Source organism: Hyperolius riggenbachi, chromosome 10, assembly GCF_040937935.1.
Source record: "Hyperolius riggenbachi isolate aHypRig1 chromosome 10, aHypRig1.pri, whole genome shotgun sequence".
In the NCBI taxonomy this organism is placed as follows: Eukaryota; Metazoa; Chordata; class Amphibia; order Anura; family Hyperoliidae; genus Hyperolius; species Hyperolius riggenbachi.
The window spans coordinates 293,014,452-293,029,161 of NC_090655.1; the positions used below are offsets into that span (position 1 = coordinate 293,014,452).

A 14,710-nucleotide genomic window follows, 5' to 3' on the forward strand; every position below is an offset into this window, starting at 1 on the left:
ATTATGGGATATTATCCACTAACACAAGGGGCCTGTCTGGGTGTTGAGAGGTGCTGGGAATTATGGGATATTATCCACTAACAAAAGGGGTGTGTCTGGGTGGTGAGAGGTGCTGGGAATTATGGGACATTTTCCAGTAACACAAGGGGCGTGTCTGGGTGGTGAGAGGTGCTGGGAATTATGGGACATTATCCAGTAACACCCAGGGGGCGTGACTGGGTGGTGAGCAGTGCTGGGAATTATGGGATATTATCCAGTAACACAAAGGGCGTGTCTGGGTGGTGAGAGGTGCTGGGAATTATGGGATATTATCCTGTAACACAAGCGGTGTGTCTGGGTGGTGAGCAGGGAATTATGGGACATTATCCAGTAACACAAGTGGCGTGTCTGGGTGGTGAGCAGGGAATTATGGGACATTATCCAGTAACACAAGTGGCGTGTCTGGAAACGCAATGCGGGTAAATATTTCACCAGAAAAGAAACGCAATGCGGGCAAACATTTCACCAGAAAAGAAACGCAATGCGGGCAAACATTTCACCAGAAAAGAAACGCAATGCGGGCAAACATTTCACCAGAAAAGAAACGCAATGCGGGCAAACATTTCACCAGAAAAGAAACGCAATGCGGGCAAACATTTCACCAGAAAAGAAACGCAATGTGTGCAAACATTTCACCTGGAAAAAAAAACGCAATGCGGGAAAACATTTCACCAGGAAAGAAACGCAATGCGGGCAAACATTTCACCTGGAAAAAAAAACGCAATGCGGGAAAACATTTCACCAGGAAAGAAACGCAATGTGTGCAAACATTTCACCTGGAAAAAAAAACGCAATGCGGGAAAACATTTCACCAGGAAAGAAACGCAATGCGGGCAAACATTTCACCTGGAAAAAAAAACGCAATGCGGGAAAACATTTCACCAGGAAAGAAACGCAATGTGTGCAAACATTTCACCTGGAAAAAAAAACGCAATGCGGGAAAACATTTCACCAGGAAAGAAACGCAATGCGGGCAAACATTTCACCTGGAAAAGAAACGCAATGCGGGCAAACATTTCACCAGAAAAGAAACGCAATGCGGGCAAACATTTCACCTGGAAAAGAAACGCAGTGCGGGCAAACATTTTACCTGGAAAAGAAAGCATTTACTCACCTGGCAGAAATCTCCGGCCTCTGGCGCGCTGCTCCCGGGACCATCTTCCTCCTGCTCGTCTCCCGCGCTGACAGGGCTACAGCAAGATGGCGCCCGAAGCCCTGTACTGGAGACACAAATAGTCTCCAGTACAGGGCTCCGGCAGCCATCTTGTCGTAGCCCTGCTCGCCTGCCGGTGTCGGAACACAGTTAGGCTGGTAGCGGGGCTGCGGGCAATGAACTGGCACGGAGTCTATAGATGCCGCTGCCAGTTCATAAGGATAGAGTGGCCAGAGTCCCGAGGCCGGGACGTCCCGCTGCTGAAAGCGGGACGTTTCCCGGGACCTCATGCAGCCTGGGACAGCGGCCCCCGAATCCGGGACACGTCCCAGGCAATCCGGGACGTCTGGTCACTCTACATTATCCAGTAACACAAGGGGTGTGTCTGGGTGGTGAGAGGTGCTGGGAATTATGGGACATTATCCAGTAACACAAGGGGCGTGTCTGGGTGGTGAGAGGAGCTGGGAATTATGGGATATTATCCAGTAACACAAGGGGCGTGTCTGGGTGGTGAGAGGAGCTGGGAATTATGGGACATTATCCAGTAACACAAGGGGCGTGTCTGGGTGGTGAGCAGTGCTGGGAATTATGGGATATTATCCAGTAACACAAGGGGTGTGTCTGGGTGGTGAGAGGTGCTGGGAATTATGGGACATTATCCAGTAACACAAGGGGCGTGTCTGGGTGGTGAGAGGTGCTGGGAATTATGGGACATTATCCAGTAACACAAGGGGTGTGTCTGGGTGGTGAGAGGTGCTGGGAATTATGGGATATTATCCAGTAACACAAGGGGTGTGTCTGGGTGGTGAGAGGTGCTGGGAATTATGGGACATTATCCAGTAACACAAGGGGCGTGTCTGGGTGGTGAGAGGTGCTGGGAATTATGGGACATTATCCAGTAACACAAGGGGCGTGTCTGGGTGGTGAGCAGGGAATTATGGGACATTATCCAGTAACACAAGGGTCGTGTCTGAGTGGTGAGCAGGGAATTATGGGATATTATCCAGTAACACAAGGGGCGTTTCTGGGTGGTGAGAGGTGCTGGGAATTATGGGACATTATCCAGTAACACAAGGGGCGTGCCTGGGTGGTGAGAGGTGCTGGGAATTATGGGACATTATCCAGTAACACAAGGGGCGTTTCTGGGTGGTGACTGTACCATTGTGTGTTTCAGGTTCCTATAAGGTGTGAGGATGTCACCATCTATTTCTCCATGGAGGAGTGGAAGTATTTAAAACGACACCAGGACCTCTACAAGGATGTCATGATGGAGAGTCAGCCGCCCCTCACATCACCGGGTAAGAGGAGACTTTCATTTCTTGTACAGGAGAGAGCAGTACTTGGGGTCCACCTAGATCCCCCATCATCTGATAATCACATCGACACAATGTATTCAGTCAGTGTGTGTGTTTCCTACAGATGTATCCAGTAACCGGAACCCACCAGAGAGATGTACAGGTCCACTTTATTCCCAGGATTGTCCACCTAGATCCCCCATCATCTGATAATCACATAGAGACAATGTATTCAGTCAGTGTGTGTGTTTCCTGCAGATGTATCCAGTAACAGAAACCCACCAGAGAGATGTACAGGTCCTCTTTATTCCCAGGATTGTCCACCTAGATCCCCCATCATCTGATAATCACATAGAGACAACGTATTCAGTCAGTGTGTGTGTTTCCTGCAGATGTATCCAGTAACAGAAACCCACCAGAGAGATGTACAGGTCCACTTTATTCCCAGGATTGCCCACCTAGATCCTCATCATCTGATAATCACATAGAGACAACGTATTCAGTCAGTGTGTGTGTTTCCTACAGATGTATCCAGTAACAGGAACCCACCAGAGAGATGTACAGGTCCACTTTATTCCCAGGATTGCCCACCTAGATCCTCATCATCTGATAATCACATAGAGACAACGTATTCAGTCAGTGTGTGTGTTTCCTGCAGATGTATCCAGTAACAGAAACCCACCAGAGAGATGTACAGGTCCTCTTTATTCCCAGGATTGCCCACCTAGATCCCCCATCATCTGATAATCACATCGACACAATGTATTCAGTCAGTGTGTGTGTTTCCTACAGATGTATCCAGTAACAGAAACCCACCAGAGAGATGTACAGGTCCTCTTTATTCCCAGGATTGCCCACCTAGATCCCCCATCATCTGATAATCACATCGACACAATGTATTCAGTCAGTGTGTGTGTTTCCTGCAGATGTATCCAGTAACAGAAACCCACCAGAGAGATATACAGGTCCTCTTTATTCCCAGGATTGCCCACCTAGATCTCCCATCATCTGATAATCACATAGAGACAATGTATTCATTCAGTGTGTGTGTTTCCTGCAGATGTATCCAGTAACAGATCCCCACCAGAGAGGAGTACAGGTCCTCTTTATTCCCAGGATTGTCCACCTAGATCCCCCATCATCTGATAATCACATAGAGACAATGTATTCAGTCAGTGTGTGTGTTTCCTGCAGATGTATCCAGTAACAGAAACCCACCAGAGAGATGTACAGGTCCTCTTTATTCCCAGGATTGCCCACCTAGATCCCCCATCATCTGATAATCACATAGAGACAATGTATTCAGTCAGTGTGTGTGTTTCCTACAGATGGATCCAGTAACAGAAACCCACCAGAGAGATGTACAGGTCCTCTTTATTCCCAGGATTCCCACCTAGATCCCCCATCATCTGATAATCACATAGAGACAATGTATTCAGTCAGTGTGTGTGTTTCCTGCAGATGTATCCAGTAACAGAAACCCACCAGAGAGATGTACAGGTCCTCTTTATTCCCAGGATTGCCCACCTAGATCCCCCATCATCTGATAATCACATCGACACAATGTATTCAGTCAGTGTGTGTGTTTCCTACAGATGTATCCAGTAACAGAAACCCACCAGAGAGATGTACAGGTCCTCTTTATTCCCAGGATTGCCCACCTAGATCCCCCATCATCTGATAATCACATAGAGACAATGTATTCAGTCAGTGTGTGTGTTTCCTGCAGATGTATCCAGTAACAGAAACCCACCAGAGAGATGTACAGGTCCTCTTTATTCCCAGGATTGCCCACCTAGATCCCCCATCATCTGATAATCACATAGAGACAATGTATTCAGTCAGTGTGTGTGTTTCCTACAGATGGATCCAGTAACAGAAACCCACCAGAGAGATGTACAGGTCCTCTTTATTCCCAGGACTGTCCACCTAGATCCCCCATCATCTGATAATCACATAGAGACAATGTATTCAGTCAGTGTGTGTGTTTCCTGCAGATGTATCCAGTAACAGAAACCCACCAGAGAGATGTACAGGTCCTCTTTATTCCCAGGATTGTCCACCTAGATCCCCCATCATCTGATAATCACATAGAGACAATGTATTCAGTCAGTGTGTGTGTGTTTCCTGCAGATGTATCCAGTAACAGAAACCCACCAGAGAGATGTACAGGTCCTCTTTATTCCCAGGATTGTCCACCTAGATCCCCCATCATCTGATAATCACATAGAGACAATGTATTCAGTCAGTGTGTGTGTTTCCTACAGATGTATCCAGTAACAGAAACCCACCAGAGAGATATATAGGTCCTCTTTATTCCCAGGATTGCCCACCTAGATCCCCCATCATCTGATAATCACATAGAGACAATGTAATCAGTCAGTGTGTGTTTCCTACAGATGTATCCAGTAACAGAAACCCACCAGAGAGATGTACAGGTCCTCTTTATTCCCAGGACTGTCCACCTAGATCCCCCATCATCTGATAATCACATAGAGACAATGTATTCAGTCAGTGTGTGTGTTTCCTGCAGATGTATCCAGTAACAGAAACCCACCAGAGAGATGTACAGGTCCTCTTTATTCCCGGGATTGTCCACCTAGATCCCCCATCATCTGATAATCACATAGAGACAATGTATTCAGTCAGTGTGTGTGTTTCCTACAGATGTCTCCAGTAACAGAGACCCACCAGAGAGATGTACAGGTCCTCTTTATTCCCAGGATTGCCCACCTAGATCCCCCATCATATGATAATCACATAGAGACAATGTATTCAGTCAGTGTGTGTGTTTCCTACAGATGTATCCAGTAACAGAAACCCACCAGAGAGATATATAGGTCCTCTTTATTCCCAGGATTGCCCACCTAGATCCCCCATCATCTGATAATCACATAGAGACAATGTATTCAGTCAGTGTGTGTGTTTCCTGCAGATGTATCCAGTAACAGAAACCCACCAGAGAGATGTACAGGTCCTCTTTATTCCCAGGATTGCCCACCTAGATCCCCCATCATCTGATAATCACATAGAGACAATGTATTCAGTCAGTGTGTGTGTTTCCTACAGATGGATCCAGTAACAGAAACCCACCAGAGAGATGTACAGGTCCTCTTTATTCCCAGGACTGTCCACCTAGATCCCCCATCATCTGATAATCACATAGAGACAATGTATTCAGTCAGTGTGTGTGTTTCCTGCAGATGTATCCAGTAACAGAAACCCACCAGAGAGATGTACAGGTCCTCTTTATTCCCAGGATTGTCCACCTAGATCCCCCATCATCTGATAATCACATAGAGACAATGTATTCAGTCAGTGTGTGTGTGTTTCCTGCAGATGTATCCAGTAACAGAAACCCACCAGAGAGATGTACAGGTCCTCTTTATTCCCAGGATTGTCCACCTAGATCCCCCATCATCTGATAATCACATAGAGACAATGTATTCAGTCAGTGTGTGTGTTTCCTACAGATGTATCCAGTAACAGAAACCCACCAGAGAGATATATAGGTCCTCTTTATTCCCAGGATTGCCCACCTAGATCCCCCATCATCTGATAATCACATAGAGACAATGTAATCAGTCAGTGTGTGTTTCCTACAGATGTATCCAGTAACAGAAACCCACCAGAGAGATGTACAGGTCCTCTTTATTCCCAGGACTGTCCACCTAGATCCCCCATCATCTGATAATCACATAGAGACAATGTATTCAGTCAGTGTGTGTGTTTCCTGCAGATGTATCCAGTAACAGAAACCCACCAGAGAGATGTACAGGTCCTCTTTATTCCCGGGATTGTCCACCTAGATCCCCCATCATCTGATAATCACATAGAGACAATGTATTCAGTCAGTGTGTGTGTTTCCTACAGATGTCTCCAGTAACAGAGACCCACCAGAGAGATGTACAGGTCCTCTTTATTCCCAGGATTGCCCACCTAGATCCCCCATCATATGATAATCACATAGAGACAATGTATTCAGTCAGTGTGTGTGTGTTTCCTATAGATGTATCCAGTAACAGAAGCCCACCAGAGAGATGTCCCAGTCTTCCCAGGTGTCAGGACTCTGCACGGGATCAGCTTTGCTATGAGGTAAACCATCTCTCCACATTCCACAATACTGAATACAGATCAGTTGTCTTTATTTTTGTTTTAGTATTGTTTGTTTTTGACGTGATGTTTGGTGTTGGTGGTTCAGGATGAAGATGCAGCTGCTGAACCAGAGGAGGCAGAGAAGGACGGTGAGAGGCCCCATAGAGATCAGGAAATGCCTCCAGAGATCGGCACGGGTGAGTAATAAATGTACAATATAGCTATAAATACAACAGTCACTCTTCTCTCAACAGATAGTGAGGGCTTCCAAAACCTTCTAGATCAGGGATGTCAGACCCAAATACAAAGTGGGCTGAAATGGAACACTGGGACCAAGTCACGGGCTAACCTCGATGTCTAGTAGACCCCTCCTCCCATACAGTTCCCTGGTGTCTAGTAGACCCCTCCCCCATACAGTTCCCTGGTGTCTAGGGCCCCCTCCCTCCCTTCCTCGTACAGTTCTCTGGTGTCTAGTGGCCCCATCCCTCCCCCATACAGTTCCCTGGTGTCTAGTGGTCTTCCCTCCCTCCCCTTTACAGTTCCCTGGTGTCTAATGGCCCCCTCCCTCCCCCATACAGTTCTCTGGTGTCTAGTGGTCTTCCCTACCTCCCCTATACAGTTCCCTGGTGTCTATTGGCCCTCCCCTATACATTTCTTTGGTTTCTAGTGGTCTTCCCTCCCTCCCCTATACAGTTCCCTGGTATCTAGTGCCCCTTCCCTCACCTATACAGTTCCCCTGTGTCTAGTGCCCCCATCCCTCCCCATTATAGTTCCCTGGTGTCTAGTGGCCCTCCTCTCTTGTCTTTACAGTTCCCTGATGTCTAGTGCACTCCTCCCTCCCCTATACAGTTCCCTGGTGTCTAGTGGCTCCCCTTCCTACCCTATACAGTTCCCTGGTGTCTAGTGGCCCCCTCACGTGGTTGAATGGTCTGGTAACTAGTTAGCCTGAGCACTTGTCTGTTCATAGTAGCGCACCTGCAGCCCCGGATATCTAAGGGTAAGGACATCACAGACCTGTTAGTGCTCGATCTCATGTGGCTGAGTGGACTGGTAACTAGTTAGCCTGAACACTGGTCTGTTCAGTGTAGCACATGTGCAGCCCAGGATATCTAAGGGCATCACAGACCTGTTAGTGCTCGATCTCACGTGGCTGAGTGGTCTGGTAACTAGTTAGCCTGAGCACAGGTCTGTTCAGTGTAGCGCATGTGCAGCCCGGGACATCTAAGGACATCACAGACCTGTTAGTGCTCGATCTCACGTGGCTGAGTGGTCTGGTAACTAGTTAGCCTGAGCACTGGTCTGTTCAGTGTAGCGCATGTGCAGCCCGGGACATCTAAGGGCATCACAGACCTGTTAGTGCTCGATCTCACGTGGCTGTGTGGCCTGGTAACTAGTTAGCCTGAGCACTGGTCTGTTCAGTGTAGCGCATGTGCAGCCCAGGACATCTAAGGACATCACAGACCTGTTAGTGCTCGATCTCACGTGGCTGAGTGGCCTGGTAACTAGTTAGCCTGAGCACTGGTCTGTTCAGTGTAGCGCATGTGTAGCCCGGGATATCTAAGGACATCACAGACCTGTTAGTGCTCGATCTCACGTGGCTGAGTGGTCTGGTAACTAGTTAGCCTGAGCACTGGTCTGTTCAGTGTAGCACATGTGCAGCCCAGGATATCTAAGGGCATCACAGACCTGTTAGTGCTCGATCTCACGTGGCTGAGTGGTCTGGTAACTAGTTAGCCTGAGCACTGGTCTGTTCAGTGTAATGCATGTGCAGCCCCGGGACATCTAAGGGCATCACAGACCTGTTTGTGCTCGATCTCACGTGGCTGAGTGGTCTGGTAACTAGTTAGCCTGAGCACTGGTCTGTTCAGTGTAGCGCATGTGTAGCCCGGGATATCTAAGGACATCACAGACCTGTCAGTGCTCGATCTCACGTGGCTGAGTGGCCTGGTAACTAGTTAGCCTGAGCACTGGTCTGTTCAGTGTAGCACATGTGCAGCCCGGGACAACTAAGGACATCACAGAGCTGTTAGTGCTTGATCTCACGTGGCTGAGTGGCCTGGTAACTAGTTAGCCTGAGCACTGGTCTGTTCAGTGTAGCGCATGTGCAGCCCTGGACGTCTAAGGGCATCACAGACCTGTTAGTGCTCGATCTCACGTGGCTGAGTGGTCTGGTAACTAGTTACCCTGAGCACTGGTCTGTTCAGTGTAGCGCATGTGCAGCCCGGGACATCTAAGGGCATCACAGACCTGTTAGTGCTTGATCTCACGTGGCTGAGTGGCCTGGTAACTAGTTAGCCTGAGCACTGGTCTGTTCAGTGTAGCGCATGTGTAGCCCGGGATATCTAAGGACATCACAGACCTGTTAGTGCTCGATCTCACGTGGCTGAGTGGCCTGGTAACTAGTTAGCCTGAGCACTGGTCTGTTCAGTGTAATGCATGTGCAGCCCCGGGACATCTAAGGGCATCACAGACCTGTTAGTGCTCGATCTCACGTGGCTGAGTGGACTGGTAACTAGTTAGCCTGAGCACTGGTCTGTTCATTGTAGTGCATGTGCAGCCCGGGATATCTAAGGGCATCACAGACCTGTTAGTGCTCGATCTCATGTGGCTGAGTGGACTGGTAACTAGTTAGCCTGAACACTGGTCTGTTCAGTGTAGCACATGTGCAGCCCAGGATATCTAAGGGCATCACAGACCTGTTAGTGCTCGATCTCACGTGGCTGAGTGGTCTGGTAACTAGTTAGCCTGAGCACTGGTCTGTTCAGTGTAGCGCATGTGCAGCCCGGGAAATCTAAGGACATCACAGACCTGTTAGTGCTCGATCTCACGTGGCTGAGTGGTCTGGTAACTAGTTAGCCTGAGCAGTGGTCTGTTCAGTGTAGCGCATGTGCAGCCCGGGACATCTAAGGGCATCACAGACCTGTTAGTGCTCGATCTCACGTGGCTGTGTGGCCTGGTAACTAGTTAGCCTGAGCACTGGTCTGTTCAGTGTAGCGCATGTGCAGCCCAGGACATCTAAGGACATCACAGACCTGTTAGTGCTCGATCTCACGTGGCTGAGTGGCCTGGTAACTAGTTAGCCGGAGCACTGGTCTGTTCAGTGTAGCACATGTGCAGCCCGGGACATCTAAGGGCATCACAGACCTGTTAGTGCTCGATCTCACATGGCTGAGTGGTCTGGTAACTAGTTAGCCTGAGCACTGGTCTGTTCAGTGTAGCACATGTGCAGCCCGGGACATCTAAGGACATCACAGACCTGTTAGTGCTCGATCTCACGTGACTGAGTGGCCTGGTAACTAGTTAGTCTGAGCACTGGTCTGTTCAGTGTAGCACATGTGCAGCCCAGGACATCTAAGGGCATCACAGACCTGTTAGTGCTCGATCTCACGTGGCTGAGTGGTCTGGTAACTAGTTAGCCTGAGCACTGGTCTGTTCAGTGTAGCGCACCTGCAGCCCGGGACATCTAAGGACATCACAGACCTGTTAGTGCTCGATCTCACGTGGCTGAGTGGCCTGGTAACTAGTTAGCCTGAGCACTGGTCTGTTCAGTGTAGCGCACCTGCAGCCCGGGACATCTAAGGACATCACAGACCTGTTAGTGCTCGATCTCACATGGCTGAGTGGTCTGGTAACTAGTTAGCCTGAGCACTGGTCTGTTCAGTGTAGTGCATGTGCAGCCCGGGTTATCTAAGGACATCACAGACCTGTTAGTGCTCGATCTCACGTGGCTGAGTGGACTGGTAACTAGTTACCCTAAGCACTGGTCTGTTCAGTGTAGCGCATGTGCAGCCCGGGACATCTAAGGGCATCCCAGACCTGTTAGTGCTCGATCTCACGTACTGAGTGGTCTGGTAACTAGTTACCCTGAGCACTGGTCTGTTCAGTGTAGCGCATGTGCAGCCCGGGACATCTAAGGGCATCACAGACCTGTTAGTGCTCGATCTCACGAGGCTGAGTGGTCTGGTAACTAGTTAGCCTGAGCACTGGTCTGTTCAGTTTAGCGCAGCGCATGTGCAGCCCGGGACATCTAAGGGCATCACAGACCTGTTAGTGCTCGATCTCACGTGGCTGAGTGGTCTGGTAACTAGTTAGCCTGAGCACTGGTCTGTTCAGTGTAGCGCACCTGCAGCCCGGGACAACTAAGGGCATCACAGACCTGTTAGTGCTCGATCTCACGTGGCTGAGTGGCCTGGTAACTAGTTAGCCTGAGCACTGGTCTGTTCAGTGTAGCGCATGTGCAGCCCGGGACATCTAAGGGCATCACAGACCTGTCAGTGCTCGATCTCACGTGGCTGAGTGGCCTGGTAACTAGTTAGCCTGAGCACTGGTCTGTTCAGTGTAGCACATGTGCAGCCCGGGACATCTAAGGACATCACAGACCTGTTAGTGCTCGATCTCACGTGGCTGAGTGGTCTGGTAACTAGTTAGCCTGAGCACTGGTCTGTTCAGTGTAGCACATGTGCAGCCCGGGACATCTAAGGGCATCACAGACCTGTTAGTGCTCGATCTCACATGGCTGAGTGGTCTGGTAACTAGTTAGCCTGAGCACTGGTCTATTCAGTGTAGCACATGTGCAGCCCGGGACATCTAAGGACATCACAGACCTGTTAGTGCTCGATCTCACGTGGCTGAGTGGCCTGGTAACTAGTTAGCCTGAGCACTGGTCTGTTCAGTGTAGCACATGTGCAGCCCAGGACATCTAAGGGCATCACAGACCTGTTAGTGCTCGATCTCACGTGGCTGAGTGGTCTGGTAACTAGTTAGCCTGAGCACTGGTCTGTTCAGTGTAGCGCACCTGCAGCCCGGGACATCTAAGGACATCACAGACCTGTTAGTGCTCGATCTCACGTGGCTGAGTGGCCTGGTAACTAGTTAGCCTGAGCACTGGTCTGTTCAGTGTAGCGCATGTGCAGCCCCGGATATCTAAGGGTAAGCACATCACAGAGCTGTTAGTGCTCGATCTCACATGGCTGAGTGGTCTGGTAACTAGTTAGCCTGAGCACTGGTCTGTTCAGTGTAGTGCATGTGCAGCCCGGGTTATCTAAGGACATGACAGACCTGTTAGTGCTCGATCTCACGTGGCTGAGTGGACTGGTAACTAGTTACCCTGAGCACTGGTCTGTTCAGTGTAGCGCATGTGCAGCCCGGGACATCTAAGGGCATCCCAGACCTGTTAGTGCTCGATCTCACGTGGCTGAGTGGTCTGGTAACTAGTTACCCTGAGCACTGGTCTGTTCAGTGTAGCGCATGTGCAGCCCTGGACATCTAAGGGCATCACAGACCTGTTAGTGCTCGATCTCACGTGGCTGAGTGGCCTGGTAACTAGTTAGCCTGAGCACTGGTCTGTTCAGTGTAGCACATGTGCAGCCCGGGACATCTAAGGGCATCACAGACCTGTTAGTGCTCGATCTCACGAGGCTGAGTGGTCTGGTAACTAGTTAGCCTGAGCACTGGTCTGTTCAGTGTAGCGCATGTGCAGCCCCGGACAACTAAGGGCATCACAGACCTGTTAGTGCTCGATCTCACGTGGCTGAGTGGCCTGGTAACTAGTTAGCCTGAGCACTGGTCTGTTCAGTGTAGCGCATGTGCAGCCCTGGACATCTAAGGGCATCACAGACCTGTTAGTGCTCGATCTCACGTGGCTGAGTGGCCTGGTAACTAGTTAGCCTGAGCACTGGTCTGTTCAGTGTAGCACATGTGCAGCCCGGGACATCTAAGGGCATCACAGACCTGTCAGTGCTCGATCTCACGTGGCTGAGTGGCCTGGTAACTAGTTAGCCTGAGCACTGGTCTGTTCAGTGTAGCACATGTGCAGCCCGGGACATCTAAGGACATCACAAACCTGTTAGTGCTCGATCTCACGTGGCTGAGTGGTCTGGTAACTAGTTAGCCTGGGGGAGTCTCGGTCATTATCGGACATTCTGTGCAGCTGGAGGGACATGACACACAAGTGACGGCAGCCACCACACAGCAGTCAGTATCACAGTGTGTCATTCATTCCTACTGATATAATGGCATTTATGCATTAAAAAAGACTCTGCGTAAAATACGTAATTTTTTGCAGAACCTTTCCCCCTTGATCCCCTCCGCCATGCCACTGTCCGGGTTTGGGGACACTTTGTTTACCTTTTGTAAAGAAATGGTGTCTACAGAGGTGTCCAGAAGGCTCCAGAAAAGGGTATAGAAGACAAGGGGCAGTGAGAGCCCAATATGGTGTATAGGCAAGTGGGAAGATTAGACTGGTTCCCACTCAGGGTTAAGAAGTCGCTCTCTGTAGATCAGAGGAAGGAAGAACGGGGTAAAACAACACTCCACCAAGGGTGGACTATATACAATAGTAGAACAGAGGCGCCAGCAGAATAGAAGTAGATAAAAATAGGAGAGGCAGTGGTGGACTTACCTATTCCCAAGGGCACAAGAAGCTAAAACGTAGTGACATTTAAAACATAGGAATGTATTCAAATACTCCACAAAACTTGCAACATGTTTCGCAGGCATGACCCCGCTTCATCAGGCAATAAGATGGAGCATACAGCTAATAACCTGCAGGTCCGTGTAAAGCGAGTCTTTACACGGACCTGGACGCTAATAGCTGTATGCTCCTTCTTATTGCCTCTCCTATTTTTAAGATTATTATCTACTTTTATTCTGCTGGCGCCTCTGTTCTACTACTGAAGGCTGCAGAAGGTCACCTGCCATTACAGGCAATGGGGATCGGTGCAAACTATTGATTCGATAACATTTTAGGATGTGTTCGCAAATGGAAAATTAGGCTGTTCGGCCATCACTAGTCATATGTGTCTTCAAAATGACTATTGCAGTGTCCCTAGCTGGTGCACTATAAGTAACACAGCACCTAAAAACTAAGAAGCAGTTACACTGCACAATAGACAGATTATCTAGTCAGAGGAGTCCTCAGAAGGACTTTTTGAGGTCCCTAGACGGTGCAGCAGGATGAGCAGAGCAGCTACACAGCACAATATCACAATACAGCCTCTCTAGCACTGTCCCTGTATCAGCAGCAGCTCCTCCCCCTACACTGCACAATAGACAGATTATCTAGTCAGAGGAGTCCTCAGAAGGACTTTTTGGGGTCCCTAGACGGTGCAGCAGGATGAGCAGAGCAGCTACACAGCACAATATCACAATACAGCCTCTCTAGCACTGTCCCTGTATCAGCAGCAGCTCCTCCCCCTACACTGACTGCTACACAGCACAATATCACACTACAGCCTCTCTAGCACTGTCCCTGTATCAGCAGCAGCAGCTCCTCCCCCTACACAGCACAATATCACAATACAGCCTCTCTAGCACTGTCCTTGTATCAGCAGCAGCTCCTCCCCCTACACTGACTGCTACACAGCACAATATCACACTACAGCCTCTCTAGCACCGTCCCTGTATCAGCAGCAGCTCCTCCCCCTACACTCAGAATCAGAATCAAGTTTATTGGCCAAGTGTAGGGGTTGCACCTGGAATTATTTTTGGCACAGGCAGGCTCGAGTCATACACAAGACAAGTAATACAGATATACAGATATACATTTACCATAAACAGATATACAATTATACAGTATTAGTACAGGAGGGCAGTAGCGTAGTTGAATAGCTCTAGGATAGTTAAGGGGATGTACCATGGGCGGGCTACTTCCCGGGTGTAAGCGCTGGAGCTAGGGAGTGCGCTTGGGGGGGACCGTTGAGGAGGTCGATGGCTTGTGGAAAGAAGGTGTTTCTGTGTCTAGTGGTCCTGGTGGGTAAGGACCTGTAGCGGCGGCCTAAGGGGAGGAGACTGAAGTAGCAGTTGCCAGGGTGGGTGGGGTCACCAGCTATCCTAGCGGCCCTTGAGCGTAGTCTGGACGAGTAGAGAAAGTTGAGTGGTGGGAGGGGAGTACCGATGATCCTTTCGGCAGACTTTATGACTCTTTGTAGCCTGTACCTGTCGCTCACAGAGGCCCCTGCATACCACACGATGATGGAAGAGCCAATTATTGACTCAATGGCAGCAGTGTAGAAGCAGGTCATAATGTCTTGCGACATTCCAAACTTTTTCAGCTGTCGTAGGAAAAACAGCCGTTGTTGCGCTTTCTTCTGTACCATTGTGACGTTTGCCTCCCACCTTAGATTGCTGG

At 49.4% G+C, this 14,710-nt stretch overlaps 1 protein-coding gene across 1 annotated transcript in view; it reads left to right on the forward strand.

Annotated features, from left to right (window-relative positions):
• Positions 1-14,710, forward strand: part of LOC137535597 (zinc finger protein 850-like) — a 77,820-nt gene that overhangs the window by 23,305 nt on the left and 39,805 nt on the right. The window contains exons 4-6 of the mRNA XM_068257444.1: positions 2,367-2,490; positions 6,497-6,582; positions 6,689-6,779. Of these exons, the coding sequence (XP_068113545.1) occupies positions 2,367-2,490; positions 6,497-6,582; positions 6,689-6,779 (301 nt within the window). The remainder of the gene's footprint in view (positions 1-2,366; positions 2,491-6,496; positions 6,583-6,688; positions 6,780-14,710) is intronic.